Raw genomic sequence first — 23,713 nt, 5'->3', positions numbered from 1 at the left:
CGAGAATGAAAATATATAGTGTCACTGAGCAAGAGCATGTAAGTTTGATACATAGCTTTAATAATGCATTTTAGCAATAAGCTTTATAATAAAATAAAATCACAAAGATTGCTAAAGTACGTTGGGTTCTGAATTATATACCCGTGTACTAATGGGTGGGTAGAATATTATGTATACATTACAGAGAATAGCCATACAATCACAAATGTCTGTGCATTTTCAGGGACTGATCGTGTTCTGTAGCAGGACAAGGAAAACACAAACTCTCGTCAGTTTCTGAGATTTATTTACACACAGGAGGTGTAACTAGTGGTCTTAGAACAAGGAAAAATCCCATTTATTTACAATCAATTGTATATACAGTACCTGTGGTAAGTATGAAAAACTGTACAATAGAGAGCAGGAGTATAAAAAAGCAGACTAAATGAATGAATATATAAATTAAAATTAAAATACAAAGGCGAGATGCTGTAAAAGGTAAGTCATAGCTTTAAATAAAAATAAATCACTGCAACATAAAATCACAACATAAAAGAATCATGTGTGGTCAAGTAAAATGAAGAGTAAACCAATTCAGTAACAATGACATACAAAAGAATAAACACTAATATCTATATAAAAAGACATGCTTTTTCTAGGTGTTATGTTGCCTTTTAGTTTTTGTACATATAAAGGATATTTTTCAAAATTGTAACATTTTTTAATTTACCACACTAAGCATAAAAATAGAACTCAAGACTGTTAATGCCAAAAAAAAGAAAAGAAAAATCTTGCACTGTTACTGTTTTCTACTTTTACCATCAAAGCTTACTGTTACACCGTCATACTCGGGGACATCACCAAGCAAGTTAACGTCAGCTTCTATTTCCATATTCATCGACAAGCGAGACACAAACCTGCATACTGTAAAACACCGAAATCTCATGTGCCACTCTGAGTTCTCTATTGCACTTCAAAAAGATACACAGTTTCTGCTGAACAATTCCACGTGCACAGCTTACATCAGAGAGAGAAAGAAAATCACGTTTCAAGGCTTCACTGGCGGGGGCACAGTCTTCTTTAGAGTCATCACTAGGCTTACAGGCTCAAGTACATCACTGTAAGAGGGATAGCACCTTCAGGTACCTGGCAATCGCAGCCCACGCTACTACAGAAACTGAATATTTCAGTTTACTTGCTCACCATAAATAGTGTTTGTCATCAGGAATGTGTCTGGAATTACAGGTACTGTAGTTTGGGTTATATAACTGATACAAGTAAAAAATAAATGTATTTTCTCTACTTTTCTAGCCTTGGCCTCAGTTTTTATTTAATACAAATTGCTTGTACAATGATTTAAACGAAAGCTAAAAAAAAAATCGTTAGTGAAGATTTTATTGGTTTGGTCCATAATGTTTTTCATTTATCTGCTGGTCTGTGGATAGCTGGAGGATATTAAACGTAGCTCATCATAATAGTTCTTACAATTAAACTAATTTTCAGTATAAACTGAAATCACATTTATTTAAAGCACACCTTGAAAGTTGAAACTGTTCTCACATTTTAGGTTTGCCTGTTTGCAAAAACTGCTGAAGAACACCTCCTCTTCTCAGCTTTAAAATACCACGGTGTCAGTAAGTTACTACCCCCATAATTGTGGACTTCAGGAATACTGGCAATGGTGTTATAGGCTTCTATCTTCAAGTATTGCTTCACAACCATTTGGTGAAATGACAAAGGAGCTTTTCATCATTGGCCAATCCTAGGCTTCTGCTGTTGTAGTCATCTTAAAACTTTTTTTCTTTTTTCTGAGGACTATAGACTTGTAATAAAAGTTTTCCCCATGAGCATCTCAGCCAAATTAACTCTTTAGTGGTGGGCTGTTATTCTTATCCACTTCCTTATTATCCTTCATTAATGCTGTAAAAACCTAAAGGGAAAAAAAAAGTAAATGAAATTTAAATATCTTAAAAATCCAATTAACACATCATATTCAATATAATTACTATCATTTGAAAATGGCAAATACACTGTAAGCAGTCAAGTCTGTCATCAGTAACCAATATCTGTAGCTACTAAGAAAATCATCTAGATGGTGCTGTTGCTTCTTTCCACCGCGAGTAGCGATTTATATTCGACGGTATGTCAAAGCAATCCTTTCTTGTGCCTTTTTTCTCTATGAAGGAATACAAAACTATAGTATGAGCGATATACTGGGAAAAAGAACAAAGAAATAACAATTCAGTTGGCACACGACAAAAGTAACTAACTCACTTGGACCCATTTTTTATTACTGCTTAGCATCTGAACAGCTGCAATGCAGCCGAAGAGCTTTTCTGAAACGATGTCCTCAGGAAGTCTGGTCAAGAACTGAGCTATGTGAATGAAATCCATCTGAAGAAGGATGTCCTCATACAGCTTGAGGATTCCCAGTCCCGTCCGGAACAGAAACTCCTCCCCGTCCCGGCAGAAGGCGTCCCAGACTCGGCACGCCAGGTCCAGGGGCAACGATTTGCTGTACAGCGTAAAAATCCTGGAAATACGCGGCAAGAAAATAAAGACCGAAAGATGACCACTTTTGCCATTGTGCACAAACGTAACGGCACTTTCAATTATGTCATTTATACATTCGTACTCACCAGTCTATAAGATAGAGATCAGGTGTGAGGTTGTAGCTCTGGAAGTGAGCAAACAATCGAGGGAGATTTTCTTCAAAGAACACTTCAAATGCAGCAAAGTATTTTAGCATCTGGAAAATAAAATAAAAAGATAATGTTTCATTGTATTTTTCATTTTTGATTACTACCATAATACTATTAGAAAGAGATCCTAAACAGAGAAGGAAAACTATTTTATTTCTGGTTTATCTAAAAGTTTTAGTATCCATTTGAAAATAGAACACTTTTTTTACGACCAAAGATACTTTAATTCCTCATAGGAATGTCTAGTGAGCCCCTCTAGAAGGAAATACAATATTATGAATGTGTCCATAGCATCCTTTCACACCTTTATAAAACCCTTATTCATCTGAAAAGGGATACAAGGCTGAACAATGCAGGGTAAAAAATTAATATCCTGTAATTAGGGTGCAGGGGAAACCATTCTATTCTCCGCCCGAGTTTGATTTGAAGATACATTACCAGGTCGTGATCGACTCGGAAAAAAGCCATTTGACAAGGCTTGTTCAGAAGATTGGCAAAGGCAATGAATGCATCGGCTTCTTCCAGATTGAGGATTAACACAGCAGCAATGAAAGACATGCCCTGAACCTGAAAGAAGAGCCAACAATACATCAATAAGACTTGAAATATTTCCTACATAACTTTTTATATGTGCAATGCGTCAACTGACCTGGGATGTGCAAAAATACCACTTCAAAGAGCTATAAATGTACAATTGAGTTATTCCATTTTAAATTGTTAAAGTAACTGACAGACCACAGCCTACACCAATTTAAATGGTTTAAAAACACACTAACATTAGAATACTGCATGTAAAACCTAAGAAAATGCATGCAAATGTGAAAACAACCAAAGAAAATAAGTGAGTTTACTTCACTTTTCTCCAGGATTCTTGTTGGTCAATATGCATTTATTTAGTTAAATAGTCACAGTTTGGGATACTTACATAGCCAACATCCGGCCTGTAACACGTATAGGCCCCCAGCACACTGTGCAAAAGATCATGGTACGGACCACCCTGTAAGAAGCATGCATTTGAGCTTTAGAAGATAAAATAATGACCTAAATATAAATAAAAGGCGGTGGCAGTGACAGAAACAAACACTCATACGTGCATCACCTACCTTTTGAAATATAAAGAGAGAGGGGAAAGTGCGGGATATATCCAGCTTTATCAAATCCAAACTTGATTCCCTATCTGCAAGTGAGGCGACTGAGTCTAAAAGGAATTCACAGAAGAAAATGATCATGTGATAAACAGCATGCTTTTCCTCGCTTCACAACCACCACCACCACCACCACGGGGTGCTAAAAAATAAACCTATACATCTGCAGGCATTGACATACGAATAATTATTTGCAAGTATTTCTCTGTGAATGTGAAGACTAACAAAAACATGTTAGTAAGAGCTGGAGAATGTCAGTCTGCCTTTGTCAGTCTGAGAAAGAGGTCAGATCTGTGTGTGAATCTGGCAGCTGCTCTTGTGTTCAGCTTTCAGAGGGAACTTTGCTCTTGGTACATTAAGCTCGTCTAATTCAGGGTGCCTACAGACACAAAGCTATTTCCCCACTTGAGGCCTACATCTGAATAAACTCTTCCACTGCAAACTGCTGAGCTCTAAGAAACCTACACTACACTTCCTATTCACACACCAACATATGTACAAAGAGTTTCGGTTGTATGACTTCTCAGTGGAAGGTTTTATTTTAATACATTTCTTTGTTTGATCAGGAAACAAGGTAAAGAATTACCCAGAGATTTTCATTTTCCTTAAGTACCGTAATTATGTGTAGGTGTTTGTATTCTGAAATATCATGCAGCACCAAATCGGCCTTGCAGAGTATCTTTGTTCCATTACATATAGTGCCACGGTTCATATTGTGAGGGATTTTAATTGGCAAAAACAGTCTCTCAGATGAACTGCAGATGTTTCAGTAAGGAAGAAGTGAGTAATTACTGGCAACAAGACTGGATGACTTTTTTCAGTAGAGACAGACTTGTGTTCTGCTGATGCATGCAACAGATTTAAATGGCAGCCTACATGCAGAAGACTGGGCAGAAAATAAGGGAATAGACAGTGCAAAGGAAACACTCCAGCAAATTTTAAATACGACTGCAAAGTTCAGCTTCAGGCATGGAATCACGAAGCCTGAGGAATAAATCTGACAATGTCTACAGCAGGAAAAAGATTAAGCTTAAAATAAAAGATTCTCATGAAATATTCAGATTTGTTCCATATAAAAATTATTCTTCAGCTACAAATTAACAATCCCCCTATATCAACCCACGTCACCTACCCTCAGCTTCATTTTCTGAACCCGTTTCACTAAAGCTTTTCCATCGTTCCTTAGCTCTGGAAAGAAAGATTTCATACAGCTCTGTGAAGAAAACATGACAGAGAATAGCATTGATGAAACATGTTTATATACGTATTTTCAATGAATGCTGTGAATACAAAAAAATACAAAGCAAGCACTTGCCAGGTGTAATGTTAAGTTCATTTCCAATGGCCAAACTCCACACTTTGCCACGGACACTAGGCGGCAGGCCTTGCCACCACAAATCCCGCACTTTTCGCGTATTGCGCCTGCCAACAAACACATATAGCTGTTCAAGCAAATGAAAATAACAAATCGATTAATTAACAGACTTGTGGCCGGATGAAGACTCACATGGTTTCCCAGTTTGGAAGAATCTCTGTGTTCCAGATGACCATGGCATTTGCAATGATTTCTTCCTGTTTATACCGTTCTTTCATTATTTTCTTCTTCTTCTGAGCTTCTTTCATCTCTGAGGGAGAGGCAAAACAATAACCAACCCATTATTAAGTTACAGCTTACACATTATAACCTTAAAAAACCCAGAGGAGTGAGGGAAGAATAAAAAGGAACCTCTTTTCTTTGCCTCGGCCACCATCTCGTCATACTCCTGGCGGTGGCGCTGCGCTTCCTCCGTAGACTTTGCGGGCAGGTTTCTGTGACAAAGACAAGATGTCTTAATTTACTTCATTTGCAATGCTACACTGAGAAGTCCTCAACCATAAGGGGTTGGGGAATAAAAATAAAAGTATATTAAGCTACTTGAGTTTAAGAAGAGTTTCCGAGGGGAGTAAAATGTGAAAAGAGAAAAAAAAAAAAAAAAAACTCACTGCTGTATATTTTGCAACAAGGTCCTATTTCAGACTTTATAAATTCTTAATGAACTCTGCTAAAATGGGTAACGAACGACATGCCCCTTGAGTCACGATACTGAAGAACAATACCACAAATTCCAGTTAAGTCATTTGTTTTCGTTGTGTTAATAGATGTACATTATTTAGAATCTGCAATTTGTTTCCGCCCACATTTTTCACTGTCAATCACCAAACTCAGCCACTGCTAGGGCCTCAAAAGTTCAGAAAGACTACTGCTCATCAAGACGGTATTTATTTAGTTATTAGGGTCGTTATTATTTTAAATTGAAGGGATCATGTCAGAGACCCAGTTAAAAAATAACTTATGTCACAGCAGTATAGATCATCATCAGTGTGTGATGATCCGGGGCAGGGCAAGAGCTACCAGTTACAGTAACACTTTCTGGCAGTGAAACTTGTCTCCCATTTTCCATGACTACTTAATGATATGTAATCATGATTATGCAATTAACAGGCCACTCACGCCGGTCGGTCTTCCAGAATAAGCGCCGTTGTTGAAAGTGGTTCAAATTCAAGGTTTTTGCGTCTTCCGGGCTGAGCGGGGGGATTGGCTGCTTTTCCCGTCCGTGCCTCATACTCCTGAGTGAATCGTAAAAATAAAAATTGTAGTAAGGTCTCTCTACAATATAAGGTATATAATGGATATCATGAAACCACCTGAATATAATTCCTATGCAGTGTTAAAGAAGAAAGGTTTTAATACAATTGCTGCAACATTTACAAAATAAAAAACAATGTGTTAGTTCTTGCAGCACGAACTCACAGATTTACTCTAGTGTCAGGCAGTAAATGTCTTGAGGAGTAGGAGCCTATGTTTTTCTACAGATCTATTACAGCTGGCAGGAGAATGACGGCAATTACAAGGGTATTCAGATCTACTTGAATCGCCTAGAATCCGCGCAGAGTGTGATGTATCGTGCCGTCGCAGACAAACCGTTCACACGGAAACAAGTCTTCGGGTTTTGTAAGATATATGGCTTCAAAAAGAGCAGACATTTTCAGAATCACTGAACAGAAAAGTAAAAGCGTCACTATATGGGTTACACTGTGTTTTAACATTCAATCATTTTAACGACCGATTTCTGCAAGATTTGATACCTATTGTTACGGTTTCTCCTTCCGTGGGAGGACATGTGGACGCAGACTAACTTAAAAACTGAAGATACATGGAGACACCATCCCTGTAACTAAACAGTCATCTGTGCAACCTCTACTCTTATCAGACATCAAGGATTCACAAGCATGCTGAACTCTAACTCAACTGATGTGCACAAAGGACTTGTTTTGGATGTATTTACCATTAAGGAATTTAATTTGAAGCTCCTTTATTTCAATTTTTGTTATAAAAATGGAGAACGTTCTCTAATAGTTGGTTACACTTAAGTTTTTCAGCCCACATCTTCATCTGCAGACCTCCTATAGAGTCAAGACAGGGAGTGACAGCGGTGACTCATATCTATTCTTATAAATGTTACAACTCACTTCCTTGGGAGTAATGAAGCATTTGTTCTTCGAATTCCTGTCATTGCTATACCACTGCACATAGAAAGCTAGAATACTGGTAGAACATCGTTGTTAAAACAAAGAATAAATTGTACATTATAACCACAGAATCCTATCGAGATTTGAACAGGATGCTATTCACTGCGTCAATCCGGCACTTTTATTGAAGCTGCAAGGGATCTGTGAACCCAAACACGTAGTACTGTATCGAAAATAGTATCGGCATTATTTGTGCTCTGTGCCAGTTACGCCTTTGAGTATGTAGAAACCATTTATCACTCGCTCTGTCATAAGAAGAAAAAGCAGCCTTTCACAGAATAAGATACTGTACTTACTGTTGTAATTAACACTCAATAGTGGTATTGTGTTGATGAAAGAAAAAAAGTTTCTGGATGTGGCTTATTTGAAACATCAAAGTATTTTACTGTTCAATCTTTGGGGACAAACTTGAAATAATGCATAAAAATCCACTCTAGTTTTTGTTCTTTATTGATCATAATGTATTCATTTTAGTCGGGTGTCAATATTTGTTCAAAGAAAACCAGAGTCAATCTGCGGCACCACAAATTGAAACGACAAATAAACAAGTTGAAGAATCTGAAAACAAAGGCTTTCAGAAAGGGGAAAAAAGGACTTCACTTAAATGGACAAATTAAAATAAGCTTGATTGCATACATTCTTATTCATTATTACATGGTAAATGTTGCTGTAGAGAAAAGGGCATTTTGTAACAATAGTTTATTGATATTCTTGTATAAGATGTGCCTCACATGTATTTGTTTATGAATGAGAGTCTCAATCAGAAGTGATCATAGCATTTAAAAGATGCATTTTACCAGTGAAAAAACACAACAATCTCTCAAATCCTGACAAAGAATGTGACCTTGTGCATGGAACAAAATGGTCAGAGAAATCAAGTTAATGGAAGAGTTGAACTAATGCAGTGGGGGGAGGGGGAAGGCGAGCCTTGCCGCAGGTCTGTTGTATTCCTTCTTCTTTTTAACATTACATGTTATCCTTTTCATGTTAGTGCCATGACATTCTCTCATGCTCGTATGAAAATGTGAAGTGCAGACAACCAGTAGGTGCGCTATGGAAATGATTACTCTGCAGTTCCATGCATACAGTAGGTTGAAAGATGACTGTAAAAAGTACATTAAAAGTCCATACCCCTGTGCTTAAGAGATTTGGTGTAGATACAGATGTAAGATTGCCTGGATTACTGTCCTGATGAAACAAAAAAAGGTATGTACTCAGTCAGTGATCATTGAGAAAAGAGCTCAGCAAAAACAAGCACTCTAATGTGAATTCTGCAAAAAAAAACAGTACAGACTTAATGGAATCACAGTAGATTTGAAGATTAGAAGAACAGGATCTTATTTTGAAGGCTTTTTTTTTTTTTTTTTTTAAGGGACCAAGACTGAAGGTTATAAGCCAGCCCTGGTGGTATGTGCTTCAGAACAGCGCAATACTTTGTTAGCAGCCAGTATTTTAAGTGGATTTGATTTCCACTTTCAGCACCAAGAGCTTTCCGTAAATACAAAGTCAATAATAGTATTAATTTAACAGATTGAAATGATAAGATCAGTAATTCATTGACTTCTAGCCTATGGTACTAAAGAAAGAAAAATTATTAGTCTGGTGTAAATAATGACAAACCAACTAGGTTTGCGGTACAATCAGACAAAGATTTACAATCACTTATTGTTTCTTCCATGCGTGTCTAATCAGTAGGAAGCTGTTTGTTTTTAGGTCTTACTGTTTAGTCAATCAATCACTGTTGGTCTAGAGTGAATTAAAGATCTTGCATTTAATTTTCATTCTCTTTATAATACCATTATTTTATTTTGAGATAAAATAGTTCTTGATAAATAAACTCCCATCTGTTTATTGTATCACGAGTCACCTGGTAAAAGACAGGATGCAGCTAAATTTACAACACAGCCAAGTGGAAATACAAATAAAAGAAAGATCCCCACGGAGGAAGGAAGCCCTGCTGGTGGGATATGGCCTGGCCAGCGCACCGCAGCCGCAGTCACTTCCTGCCCGGCGGGAAACAGTGCCAACGGGAGCCTGGGCAGCCAGCAGCTGTAGCTGGAGATTAGCCTGCCAACTGCCTGTACCTCCTGACCCTACCCTACTTCTGTTGTTATTGTTGTTGGTTTTTTTTTTTTTTTTTTTTTTTTTTTTTTTTTTTTAAGTGTCCGAATGGCTTTCGAGGAATGCAAGCACGTCACTGTGATCGCTACCACTGTGAACACCACCATGACGTTGGGTAAAACGATCTTCTCACAGAACAAGTGTGCCGACAATTGAAGGATTCATAAACAAGCTACGGGGAATTCATCTAGTTGAGTAATGGAAATGCATTCAGAAAGCGGGCCCTGTCCCAACAGACTAATAAGTCCTCACTCAGTCAGGTCCAAACAGCTGTGTGGAAGGGCTGCTGCACCCTTTCTTTGGAGGGGTGGGGATCACTTACATGTCCTCAATCTCCACTAGATTAAATATGGTTGTGTGGGACTTGAGGAGAGAGGAAGGAACCACAGCTCGTTCAAACAGTAACAGTAAGGAGGACCCAAGACACTAGACAGAGCAGAAGGCTTTAAACTTCACTCTGAGAACCGATAAGGAGCGGAATGCCAGTAACCCTAATGAAGCGGATTGCTAAACATAAGATTGTGTTCCTAGCTGAATTATTACTAAAAAAACAAAAAAAAAAACAACCAAAACAAAGTATTATCACTAAATCCATTGTTATCTTCTAGCTACATATTGCACAGCAGCAAGCCACATTGCTGTGGAAAAAGCTTTTCAGCTGTTGCAACCCAACAGCATTCCTATGGTGTTGGTAATTGTCTGTCTGGATTGCACTACAACTGACACATATTTTGGAAAAGTACATTAATTAAATGCAGGTCCTTTAAAACCAAAGAATTTGGTCTCCAATAAATGAGTAGGTATAAAAATATATTTATTTGAATATGTGGCAGCTACTGTACATATCGGTTTTGTAAACCTGCACATTGCTAAGGATTATTCCGTGTCCTACAGCTTTGATTTACATATTTCACTGCAGTAAAAAAATAGCCTACTATAGAATTGCATATCATGCACGTCGATAAATCGCCCAAATAAACATACGAGATCATCACATTACAAGATTTAATTAGTTAGGTTTCAGTTTGATTTTTACTTGAATATACTGTATGGAATTTGACATTTTCAGAGGACTGAAGCACATACCACCTGCTTGAGCTCCAAACGGACTGGAAACAAAGTGAATCATAAAGCTAATTGAGAGGTGTTTAAATTCATTTTCTAAATACAGAAGAAATTCATAAAAAAACTCTAAGTAACAAAAAACAAAACATACTGAAGCAGTGGGCACAAAATGAGGGCACATTAGAGTTAAAGCAGGACATGAAGCAGCGATTAAATTGCCTTTAAATCAAGCCACAGTCCTTATAAAACTGACCTGCTGAATAGTCTTGGAATCTTTTGGAGGATTTTCTCTTAATGGGACTTTTCCAAACAGCTTCCAGCCAGGAGCGCTCTGAGAGGGGATCCTGGGCTCTTTAGCCTTTCTGGAGAACAAGCTCCTAGGAGAAGATGACAGAAGAGAAAACAAATTAGACCTGCAATAGGAGAGGAGGAAAACTGTGTTCGTCGATGGAAGCAGAATCCTAGTGACACCACAAATGTTTTCTTGTTGTTCGGAGACGGATTTCAATGCTCTAAAATGTCGTTTCTGGAGGGGACGGTCTTGACAGGATGCAATTAACTCCGCATGATATTTCCTTTAATAGAGCAAGTGTTTATTTTCCACAACCCTTTGGAAAGTTAAAACATATATAATGTTCACTTAAAAAAAGGGATGACTTGTTAAAATAAATGAATAAATAAATGTCACTGGTACATGAGGATGGTTGTTATTTAAACTAAAAGTGGCAAGGATTTCAACTGCTGCCAGAGAACTACGCTGTAAAACTGCAGAGTATCGTTGACTCTTAATATGCTTTAATATAGTGTACAATGTCCTCTTTGTGAGATGCCATATCTACCACAAAACTGGGAATACCAAGAGGAAACAAATATTATGTTTCCTTTCTCTCTCGGTCTCTCTCGCTTTTATTTTTTTACAGGTGATATGAAAAACACAAAAGTTTATCTGGCTGAAAGTTAAATATAAAGTTCTGTTCCTATGAATAATATCATGTAAAAAAAGGAACATAAGATAGACTTTATTTCTATTTAAATAAAGAGTATTGCCAATACTTAAGAGTAACTATTGCAGTTCTGTGCTAATAGGGTTACACAGTCAAAGGTTACCCTCTCTCTAAAAAGCAGCAGACTCGTAATATGCGTTTCCCCAGCTGCAGCTCTGTCAGACACACGGGTCATTCGCCATCATCTCCGAATCTCTTCCTGCATTCAGACAGACTGCAGATGGAAAGGCGCTGTGAAGATCACTACGATAATTAAAACTATTGGTCACAAGAGCAGCCAAAGGCAGAGAGTAAAGCATTGCATTCTCTGCACAAATCACTGACCATGCTAACCTTATAGGACTTGCCAAAGCCATTCTATCGACAATGCATGCCACGGTACACCGAGCTGAATCTAAAAGCATTAGTGAACATCATTTCATAGAATTTGAAAGATACAAATTTACATCTTACATATTTAAAGCAGGATTCACAGGCCTCCGATAGCATCAGTCTTGGACTACCCTACCCACAATAACACTAGGCAGTGCCAAACTGTGAAAATTGCCCAGACTCAAAGGGCAAACACAACGCTTCCTTTGCCTATGGAATCCATAATGCTCATCACCTACTTGGTTACTGTAACACACCATTACCATATACCCTCTCTCTTGTATTCACAAGTACAAGTTTAATAATATTATGTCTAAATTTGCTGTGTCAGCAAACCTTATAATAGAACAAGATAATGTGATTCTTAATTCATTTTTGGATGGAAAACCAACATCTTTGGAGTTTACAACATGTTTACCATTCAGAAAATATCAGCTCTCTCAAATACAAACCTGCAGTGGTGTAATATGCACCTAATAAAGCCAGAAGGATTTAACAAATATTAATTTAATAAAAATACAAATAAAATATGCTGTTGATTAATTTATAACATTTACAATTCCAGTGCTTTAAACTGCTGAAACCCGACCGCATACAAAGTATAATGGAGCAGGTACATTTAATCTTTTGTTATTACTTCATCCAGCAATCACATGAGGTTAATGATTTTCTGTTATCAGATTAATGAATGAATGCAGTAGTACCAGAAGTTATGCTCACACTGCCTAAAAAAACAGCAGTAGAGTAGAGTAGCCTAGATCAATAGCAGTGTGCTTTAGTAATGTGCTACTCGTGAAGATTCCCATCATAAATATGTATTGAATTTTTAAATACACAGAAGTGCAGCATGACAAAGCTTTTGTTGCAGATACATTGCAGGATATTTAAACAACTTAGTATCGTAAACCTAAAAACAGAACAAAAATATGCCTCTTTCAAGTATTAATAAAGTGCACAGAAAAACCATGCAAGGTCATTGACGTCAGCAAGTTCCTGGGAAGTTCATCCCTATGAATAGCCTGACAACAACTGATTAACCAAACAGCATGCCTTGGGTCATAAACTGCAAAAAAAGATGCCAATGTTAGTGCAGCAGCAGCAGCACAAGACCTTAAACGTATGACAACAGGCATGACTTGTCAAAAACACTGAGAAAGGATCTACTCACAAAATGATCAACAAGATTTATAAACAATATTTTCCTAAGGAACATCAGGCACAGAGAAAATAATCTTCATATCCGGTTAGAAAATACACAAAAAAAGCGGAAAAAGAGAACCATATCACATAAAAATATGGGATCTATAGGAAAAGCTTTAATCAATTTTATGCACCACTTTGTGCCACATTTAAGCGACACCCCCTTGTAATATCTGTGGAGCCCACCTCACGAACACTGAGGAACAAGGGGAGGAAACTACCACATTCACTAGGAACACTCCCTGGCCACTCAAAGGGTTTGTGGTAAAAGTAAAATCATATTCAAAACCAAGGAAATTAGGCCAGCCATGGTCTGACAGTGTCTGTTAAGCGCTTTGTACTCTGTACTGCTGAGGAAGGACAATTATCTCATCACACTTTAAAAGCCCTTCTTCTGCTCCACATCACAAATAAAACTCAGTCTAACTGCAAATCTGTACTATATTTTTAACACACAAACAAATATTACAACATTGTGCTTCAATATTTATGTAATGCTTAACGTATTTGACCAATCATTCCCTGCAACAGGAACAGAGAAACTCCAATCACATGAAGGAAAAAACACCTCTCCCTTAATAAATAGTAGTAATCGTTTTTTAATTCTTGGTTAAATTTGTACAAATTGCATGAGACATCTGCCTGCAGCTGCTGTTTTAATTTTAAGCATAATTTTAAGATTAATAAATAATCTAGGCTATGGTAACTAAAAACATTGTGATCATATTCAAATTGAGTTCAACAGATGAACTGCCTTATGTACAAAAAACAAGAAAAAAAACAAACACCTCAAAATGGTTGCTCTGCAGCAGCTTAAGTTAACACAATTGAGTTGTCCGATAAGGTTTTCAGTTTGTGACAGCAACTGCGGGAACAGTTTTAAGTAATCTCCTCTTTCATTATCGTGTGTTTGGGAGTGATGTTTTTTTAAACAAGAAATACTCAGTATTCAGATACTGTACCACATAATGCTCTATTTGATGTGTGATTAAATTACCATAACAATCTCCCGTGGAGGGAAAAAAGCAGATCTGGAAAGCAGATGTCATTTAAACTGCAGTGATATTATTACCCTTACAAATTGTCATAGAATGTCTTGCCTCATGAAAATGTGCTTTATTAACTGTGTCATATACGTGTTTGATATTATTATAGGTTTTAGGGGTTTGTTTCTTTTTTCACAGCCCTGCCAGCTGTTTTTAATTTGTTCAACCTTTTCCTGTTCTGCAACAATATATCCAGGGACAGTTTTAAGCTATACCCTGTTGTCTTGCTGGCAAGGTAAAAACTTCAGACAGATCCATGCTGTTGTAAGGAGTGTAAGTTAATAATTGAAACATTTTCCACTGCGTTGAATAATATGGAACAGCCAGTCTAATTCTGCTTCAAAAAACAGAGAAGTTGCCCTAATGCAATACAGGATGAATTGAGAATTCTTTATTTGCAGAACAGAAACTGCCAACACATGAAACTTAGGCTTAATACAGAACAGACAGAAAATAAAAACAGGGTCAAAGAGACTGAAATACGATCTTCTAAAACACTGCTACTGTGTAACGTGCTTGCTTGCGGAAAACTGGGTATAGGATGCATTGCAAATAATGAAGACTACAAAATTCAAGTGCATCAGGGAAGGTAATTATTGCAGTTTTATTTTAATTTAAATATAGATCCTGAGTCAAACATTTACAAAGACCACCCTGACCACATGTAGGTTTAAATATGATTTGCGGTGTTTTTGCATTTATTATTATTTAATTTACAAACTTAGAATAATGAGAAGTGAAAGTGTGAACATATCACAATGAATACATCAACACGCACTATGCCTTAGGGAATCGAGAAGGCAGATAAAACAGGATGAAAACAAAATAACACGTCTCAATAAAACCAGGATGGAGATTTCTTTTAGATCTGTATCCACATTCAACACGTTAAGAAAATCATGTTGTTAATACTAATATTTATAATAAACCTCTAAAAACATTCCCCAGCTTCAAAACAGAGCTGCATAGCATCAAGTTATTCCAAGAAAGCAAACTACATAACACTAAAATATTTCCCCGAACCATTAACTTGATGAACCTTTAAAGAAATATAGCTTAACTAAATACGTCTTTGTGTTCATTCTTGCTAACTTGGCAAAAAAAAAGATTTCCAGAAGAGAATAAAGAAGAGAGGTTCAGCACGAAATAAGTATATTAAAGAGCATAGAGAGGTTAATTACAGGTTAATTGTTGCTTTACATTACTTCTAAACAGGGTTCAGCTCATTTCTGTTCAAAGCTGAAAATTACTCAAAATGTGTCAGTGGAACATCTGATCAATGTTTATGTTTACGAAGACAAGAACAGACAGCCTAGCCTCTCTTCCCTCTGACAAAACTGATGCTAATTACATTTCAAATATCAAAGGCAAACAACTCGGCATCGCTAGAATTAACATGAATGTCATGCCAAAGCAAAACATCCTCCTCTTTTTCTGAGCACATTTATCAAATCAAACTCAGAGCATTCATTAGAAGACCAGAGTGTGAGTTCACATCAAATATCCATTAATGGGGGGTAGAATGAGCTGCTTGCTTTGGTACTCAAAACAAATCCTTCGCTGAAAACACCACCGTGTCCGGTGACAGTAACTTAAAACAGAACTGCATGCTTGAAATTCAACTCAAGCTCAATAGAAAAGAACGAATCTCTCCATGTAAGGGTCATGTATTGATCACTGGAAAATGAACAGGAACACTGTACATCCCCCAGTGGAAAATGGGATGGAAGCAACTGCATGTCTTCCTTCTTGACCCTAATGGTTTGGCATTCTGAAAGGGTATTTAACTAGTGCACTTTGCTAAAGACTCCAGGATCGTTGTGTAACATAACGTCTTGCGAAAAACAGAGTGCCACTGGACCCACCTGAGCTCCACTCCTTAAATGATTTATACTCACAATCCACTCTCTGCCAGGGCTTTTCCATTCGCATGTAAACAGATATGGCCTTTGGCAGCTGCCTGGCTACGGGCCACGTCAAGTCCAATGAAAACATTCCAGCGTAGTTTTCATAAGAAAATACTTTAGGAGAACAGCAGCCTGAATAATAATGTAGGATAACAACAGTCCTTTCTTTTAACTCAAAGGGAGTCTTTTGGAAAGCAGAGGAACAAGTCAGAGAGAAGCTCTGGTAAGGAAGGATGTCATTTTTTTTTTTTAAGTTCCAGTGACATTCAAGGCCTATAAAACAGTAATGTTGCCCTACATAATCAGATGACCTGGTTATCTCTTACAATAGTCAGTACAACAGAATTATTGGTGTATTGCCCTAAATCACATCCAGGGTGTTACCCTTGATTTGCATTATAGATTAAATTACAATGGGAAATGACAGTTGCTGTTGTGAAATCAGAAAGCCAGAAGGCAACACTCGGTGCTGATTAAAACCATGTAGAGCATTGATGACAGCAGCCCAGCTCATGCACAATTAAACAATCATATCTTCCTTACAAGTGATGCGTCAGCTATTATTGTATCACAAGAACCAGATTATATTCTAATCGAGCCCTTGGGATAAGGGCTTGGTAAGGAATTACATGTACCAGAATCCTCAATTAAAACAACTAGGTATAGAGGCTTGAAGAAATTCTTACACATGTCAATTTTATCTGTAAACAATTATTTACAGATCAAAGAAGCAAATTACTTAACTGGACAGTTGCTTCTCTTTATAAATTAAAAGGCATATGTAAGCCTATAAAATACGTTTACCCTGCACTGAGGGGAAATATCAATTGAGGGCAGCTTATTGTTGCATGCCAACATTGTGAATAAGAGACAAACCTACTTGGACTGTGCCATAAAAGAGAAATTACCTCTCCCATCTCATTGTGCTTCCGGTAAAACCTCTAAAAAGTGATCTGTGCTTTGCAGCTTATAAAAACTGGAAAAAAGTCTTACAGATGTGAAGTACCAATGGACTTGAATATGGGCTATTAGTAGGACTTAGTATGATTCAACAATGTGCCGCCTTTAGTTTAATTTCAGGCTTTTATTTTTCTGTGTACCAAAGACTTTGGCTCTGACTCAGAACTGAAAGAAATGCTGTATGAAACAGTTGGAGTGTCAATAATTCAATTACCATTTTGTCATGGGCTGATGGAGGAAACCCATTTCAGACACCTTCCAGCAACTCAGCAAGCAAAAAGCACATTTCAGCTGACCAGCCACAAAATGAAGGCCAGTGGCTTCTAAACACAAAAGTCGAACAGTGGCACTTTTCAAAAGTCATTGTACTTCTACTTTACTGCTGTTTTGTTCTGGCACTTTACAACTTAACTCCGTCTTGATATAAAATCAATAGCTGGACACTATCACTGTGCAATCTGTTTCAATTAGATTTGATTCACACTTTGGTGTCATGAGTTACTCTGATGCAACTGTAAATCACATTTAGGCCCATATAAGTTCTTACGATTTCCTCATCTTTACTCCCTGCTTCAAGGAACAAACAAAAACTGTAAAAACCACAGGCAATCTTTAAATCTCTCCTCCAGATAATCTTACACCACAAACAGGTGATGCTTTTAAAGGGCCAGATTACTTCACTCCATCTTGCCAGTTAGGCAATTCTTCAGGAAAGTCATTTCATTACATGTAAGCGCAGATAATGACACACAGATGAGGGAAAACACACACACCCAAGACTAATCATGCTAATGGCCAAAAGAAACACCTCAATTTCTAAACCAATAATTTCATATCCGCTTTCTCCTTCTTGCTTCGCATGCTGTTAAAGAGGATCTGAAACTCTTGTGAAAAGCAGCCCTACAATGCAACAGGCATGCAGGGTTCATGGTGGAAATAGACAGTTCCCACACTAGTGCTAGCAAAGGGACATGCTATAGCAGCCAACACCCTTCAACTGCAGTGCAAAGAAAGTATGGATCAACCAATTGACTCTCTCAACTTCATATATAAAACATGGGATCACCATTCACTGTCATTGATTTCAACCATATCTCAGTGGGATAGTGTGTGTTGGGGAGGGGGGGGTTAAACAATGCAAATAAAACTGTCAACAAACAAAATCTATCTCAAGTCTTCTGCTTTTGAGTATTGACTCATTTAACCCGATTGAAAAGGTGATTTAAGGACAGTTATTGTACTTTGCTTTAACTTGCACATCCCCTGAAGCATGCGCAGTTACCTCCATACCTGGTCCAGACCAGTTAGTGACCTTACATTACTCCGTGTGGTAATCAGGGGGGCACAGCATAAAAAAGACATTTGAAAGGTAAGTGTTTACCTGCTGAAAAAATCAGAGATGCCCAGTTTTTTGGGTTTCAGCGCCTGATCTGCAGTGGGGTCTGCTGGTAGTGTTAAGCCCTCCGGCAGGTTGTCGGGGGCGCTCTGGCGACGGCTGACCTCGAAGGTGTTCCTGGAGCTCAGGCTGACGTCCATGAAGCGCCGGTCGTGCCCGGCCTCGGCGCCGCAGCTCAGGGGCCCGTCCTCCGGGCTGACGGGGGTCGCATCGCAACTCAGAGAGACTGTAGTGTTTCTGCTAGTCCTGAGTGTCACCGGCCTGGGGGGGATCTCGGCTTTTGCGCTGGCCTCGTCCAGCTGCGGAGGTTCAGGGGACACACTGTCCGGGTCCACCGCTGCGCTGCCGGAGGTCTCCCGCCCCTCACAGGACACCTTATTGCAGGGGGCAGAAGCGGGGCTAGTGTTTCTCAGTTGCATATCCGAAGCAGGGTCACCACCTTGGCTGCCGTGTAAATCCGCCCTGACACGAAGCAAATCGCCCTTATTAACAATCAGCAACCCCCCATTGGCCAGTTTCACTTGGTTCTCGCCGGCATCCACAACACCGAGGGGGCCCACAGAGAAAGGCTCGGTGCGGCCGGAGCAGCGGTCCCCCTGTGCCACACAGCCCACATCCCCGTTCGTGAGCTTCATTTCCGCGGCTGGAGACGCCGTGCGAGCGCAGTGTTGCCGGAGCTCGCCATCACATGACGAGGAGAGCAGCACGGCCGGCTTTGGCCCAGCCTCGGGATCTAGATGACCTTTGTCCGGTGTATCTGAAGCGCAGCCTTCCGTGACCCCCCGGCAGCCCCGCACACCCTCTCCAGCTCCCCGCCGCCGGGCTGCGGTGGAGGGGCAGGACGGGGATCCCCTGCCGCCCCCTCCTCTCACTCCCGATCCAGGCATGAGCTGCTCCGATGACTCAGTAAACCCGTTTAGTGTGCCATCGCTGACACAACTGTCTTCCAAGCCTCCGGGGAGACACTCGGTGACGAGATCCAGCGTCCTCCTCTCCCCGCCCCGCACCGCCGGGAGCGCAGCCCGGTCCTGGTTTACATTCCTCCCGGCAGCCACATAAACAAACCCCTTCTCCGGCAGCGGGGACGGGGGATCTCCGGCGCCCGCTGGATCTTGGCCGTTTTTCAACCCCGGGGATGGCGTTTCTGCTCGGCACCCGCGTCGTCGGCTCTTCTCCTCGTTGTCGTTGACATCCACGGACACAGCCAGCAGGGCAGCTCCATTGTCCGGCCTTTCCATCGCATTCACGGTCCTCACACGGCGCCGCCGCAAACCCGCCGCAGCTGAGCCGTCTGTGCCGCGTCGCTGCCTTCTTCTCTCCCCTTGTTCGGCAGATGCGCTAACATTGTATTGTGTGTGTCTTTTTTAAAAAACACAGACGGAAGGACGACAATAACTACACCGTTATTATGGCGGACGGAGTCAATGCAAACAAAAAAGTCCGAACCGACGTCCACTGGGTTTTGTTGTTGTTAGTATTTCGACCGGCAACAGCCACCCCCACTTCTGCCAGTGAAGGGAGCCATTTTGAAATGCCAGGATGACGTCTCGTCTTTCCTCAGTCCCCACTTGGGTCACCGGGAATGGGGAGCTAGCGCGACATCTACTGGCTGAACGGGTGCATGGCTTTTGTTGCTCATAGACACTTGTATTTATATTGCAAGAGAGGGGTTAGGCCAGTGGTTCCCAAACCGGTCCTGGGGGACCCCCTACCCTGCTGGTTTTTGTTCCAACCGAGCTCTCAATTACTTAATTGAACCTTAATTGAAGTAACAATCTGCTTAGATTTTACTTTTTAAATTGTGCAAGAAAATAGTTGTTTCTTCAATACGTTTTTTAATATACTTAACTATACTTAACTTAAACCCCCTACTCTTTAAAATAATTTAAAGTATCTGATTTAGGAAATTATTAGTTCAATTAAGGGTTCAATTAAGTAATTGAGAGCTCGGTTGGAACAAAAACCAGCAGGGAAGGGGGTCCCCCAGGACCGGTTTGGGAACCACTGGGTTAGGCTATCCATGCTAAAGTTTCTATATGACAACAGGTTTCTACATTGCTGGGATGGAAATGAACATACTTGTTTGCTTCTGCAAGTATCTGTATGTAGTCCTTGGCTCTCAGACCGAACATAAGCAAACAAGAACATCCATCCATCCATTTTCGAAACCGCTTATCCTGGTGAGGGTGCAAACAAGACCACAAATGGCTAAATAACACATACACTGTAAGTGGATGTATGTAAGAACGTATAACTAGAACACTCATGACAAAGAAATACAGTTGAGTACACTATAAAAAAAACTAAAACTGTACTTATTTTTTTTATAATCATGGGTGCAAAAATCAGTTTGTAAAATTAATAAACTCTCTACTGGCATATCAAATGGTGATGATTATTCACAGGAGCTTGCTGGTTGATTAGCCAAGTGTCACTTGATGATGCAGGGTTTGGAGAGCAAGATATGTTGCTAACCAACCAGGCCTTTCCTTTGTGATCAGGTTTACTCCTCTTCCTGGGATGCCACCTGGTGAATCAACCAGGCCAGACAGACTTCCCACAGAAAACCAAATGGTGTGAGTTTTCCTTCATGATAGACTGGATAATTATACAATTCAAAGAAGAAAGGAGATATGACTACAGCTTCTGACACAATGGATCCGATTATTCTTTTAACTCGTTTTACAAATGCATTGAGGATGTCAGGTGTATTGCTTGAATCTTAACTGAGGTGATTGACAAGTTTGGTTGAAGCTAATGGTTATCAATCAATTGCCAGGATGCCTTCTGTTTTTTTATATGCTCCATAACGCTATAAGTCATAATGTGGATGTTCAGTTTCACAGGTATTCAGGTTACATTGTTCATTTCTGCTCTTCTGAACATTTATACAGACTTTAACAATATGCCACTGTGTCAGACAGCTGCAGAGTTTAACACAGAACAAACATATTTAAATGTTAGGATCCAGAAATCTTTCAGTTATTACAAATCTGAGCTCCATTAGGTTTTGTAATTAATTATCACAAAATAAACTTTGACATTAATATTCAAGGCATTTGCAACTGATCATATCACATTTGTTGTTTGTCATATTGAGTTAAATAATTTTGTATGCAATGTTTCACGTCACCATTTTTGATTTTTTGTTGTTCATAATACAGCTCCATATGTATCTAATCTGGCTTAGATGTCCAAATGGTCTTCAATCTGCTGAAATGAATCTTCATACCCTAAAATCTGATTGAGTGCATTGAGTGTATGTGTATTATTTGTATTCATATAATAAAATAGATCTATTGACAACATCTGATTATTAGGTTAAATGATCCCTAGGTGTGATTTGTATTAAAGGTCCTGAATAAAACAATACTGTGTTTCGATTCATAATTAAGTTTGTCTCACTGTAAAAACCTCACAGTATATATATCTTATGAATCAGTTATCTCTATGCTTAAGACTACAGTGATTTGAAAGAGGACATAAAACCTGTGCCCTGACGTCTGCAAATTGAATTTATTAAAATAATCAGATGCGCTGGAGTTAGATCGCCTGCAGTAAAGGCCACATCCATTTTTAAAGGTCTGGTTTTCATGTAGCTTCATGCAGTCATGCCTCCATACTTGCAGTGCCTACTGACATCTGCATAATTTCCTCCAGTGACTAACAAGCATCTGAAATGTCTTTAATATGTCCTGCTTCTACCTGACAATAAAGGGCTAGAATGTGCAGTTCTGTGTGTACAGTAAAAATCTGTTTCTCGTACCACAAAAATGATTTGAATTGCATCGTAATAGGCTCTTAATTGTGCCATGTATTCTCAACCATTTGGACGGATGCAAAAATGTGTAATTGCTGCTAGAATGCTATAATTAACTTGAGGTTGGTAGTATAATTTACGGTTATGCACAGTATGAGCCAGCAGAGTAGAACGCAATGTTAAATAATCCAAAAAACACTATACAACACAATATGTAGATTAATTATGAAGTAAATTCCAAGCTGCTCTGTTTTGTACAGATTCTAAATAGTATAGGTCTACTGCATTTTTATTATAACAATATGTTATCATTTGTCCACTAGATGGCATGTCCCTACAAGAGAAGAGAAATACAATAATTAAAATCTATAATAATAATAATAATAATAATAATAATAATAATAATAATAATAATAGTCATGATGATGACAGCAGTGGAGTTTTATTCGATCATTTATTTAAGCAGCTTTGTTATGCTGGAATCCACACCTTCAGCAAACACCCATTCTGATTGCAGTTTGTTTGTTACAATTGGACAGAGAGGCTGCTGATTACTAAGGCTACGACTGTTATTCACACTACCTGTTACAGGCAATTAGAGTGACAGCCCCCATTAAAGTCCAATGGAAACTGCACCTATGCTGCAAATATGAAACTCTCCTTTCAAGGGCCACTTGCGCAACATGTGCAACTTTGAGCAAAGCCAGCGGTTTTGGTGGCGGCTGCTTTGCTTACAGTGCTCAGTTAAAATAATGTATTGAAATGGTTTATGATGTACCATTGCAGTTATTTCCTTGAAAGGAATAACGAGATGTAATGACCATGTCCCCTCCTCCCTGCCATTCAATGCATAAAACAATCCACTTAATATTCATCTTATTTAATTTTTCAGCATGAAAGGCATTTCTCCCATTTAATCATTGTCTTGTAATTTGCTTGAAAGACAACAAACTCCCGAATGCGTAATAAAAACCTTTTAGTCTAATGTTATGAAATGCAACACTTAAAACCGTAGCTGAAGTAGATGCAAATTAGAATGAACATGGAATAAACACAAAGTAGTAACATAGTAGTAGCCTACTAGCACTAGCTTACTACTAAACATACTACTACTAACCATAGTACTACTACTACTACTACTACTACTACTAATAATAATAATAATAATAAGCGAAGAAGACGATGGTAGTGGTGGTGAGGATGAGGAAGAAAAATGTAAGCTCTATGGCTAAGTGAATAAAGAGCCTGGACGCAGAAAAACGTCTGCGCTCGTCACCGTGCTTTTTTCCATTTAATTTTTTTAACCAAGATAAGAGAAGAGAAAAAAGACGCCACATTCTTCATTGACAAAAACAGTCACTGAGAGACGCTATTCGGCTGAAACTACATTATTGAATAATGAAAACCAATCACAAGCCTCTGCCTGTATAAAAGGCAGGAATGGCGCTTTTCATGCACACACACACACACACACACACAAGCCTTT

The 23,713-nt window shown here is 38.9% G+C and overlaps 1 protein-coding gene across 2 annotated transcripts; it reads right to left on the bottom strand.

Annotated features, from left to right (window-relative positions):
• Positions 1 to 269: 269 nt before the first annotated feature.
• On the bottom strand, positions 270 to 19,989 carry tbc1d12b (TBC1 domain family, member 12b). 2 transcript variants are annotated; one of them, XM_066692767.1, is made up of 14 exons: positions 18,453 to 19,989; positions 10,836 to 10,959; positions 8,528 to 8,584; positions 6,318 to 6,433; positions 5,553 to 5,635; positions 5,334 to 5,451; positions 5,142 to 5,248; positions 4,959 to 5,039; positions 3,785 to 3,879; positions 3,607 to 3,678; positions 3,120 to 3,248; positions 2,619 to 2,728; positions 2,254 to 2,512; positions 270 to 1,909 (listed from the first exon to the last, which is right to left on the bottom strand). In XM_066692767.1, exons 1-14 carry the CDS (start codon positions 19,703 to 19,705, stop codon positions 1,841 to 1,843), a joined length of 2,673 nt encoding a protein of 890 aa, XP_066548864.1. In that variant the 5' UTR covers positions 19,706 to 19,989; the 3' UTR covers positions 270 to 1,840. The 2 variants fall into 2 exon arrangements, with proteins under 2 accessions (XP_066548864.1, XP_066548865.1); XM_066692768.1 differs by lacking the exon at positions 8,528 to 8,584.
• Positions 19,990 to 23,713: the final 3,724 nt, after the last annotated feature.

This window comes from Amia ocellicauda, chromosome 20 (assembly GCF_036373705.1).
Source record: "Amia ocellicauda isolate fAmiCal2 chromosome 20, fAmiCal2.hap1, whole genome shotgun sequence".
NCBI lineage: Eukaryota > Metazoa > Chordata > Actinopteri > Amiiformes > Amiidae > Amia > Amia ocellicauda.
Note: the sequence above shows the minus strand (reverse complement) of the source record. Positions and strands in the feature narration are given on the sequence as shown.

What these genes read in the sequence shown, in the direction of transcription:
- tbc1d12b (XM_066692767.1), bottom strand. Translation starts at nt 19,705, where the DNA reads ATGGAAAGGCCGGACAATGGAGCTGCCCTGCTGGCTGTGTCCGTGGAT. An exon ending in ATTCTGGAAGACCGACCGGC is followed by an intron (nt 5,636 to 6,317) that starts GTGAGTGGCCTG and finishes TCTTTGTCACAG; the next exon opens with AAACCTGCCCGCAAAGTCTA. An exon ending in GTAATAAAAAATGGGTCCAA is followed by an intron (nt 1,910 to 2,253) that starts GTGAGTTAGTTA and finishes TTTTCCCTTTAG; the next exon opens with GTTTTTACAGCATTAATGAA.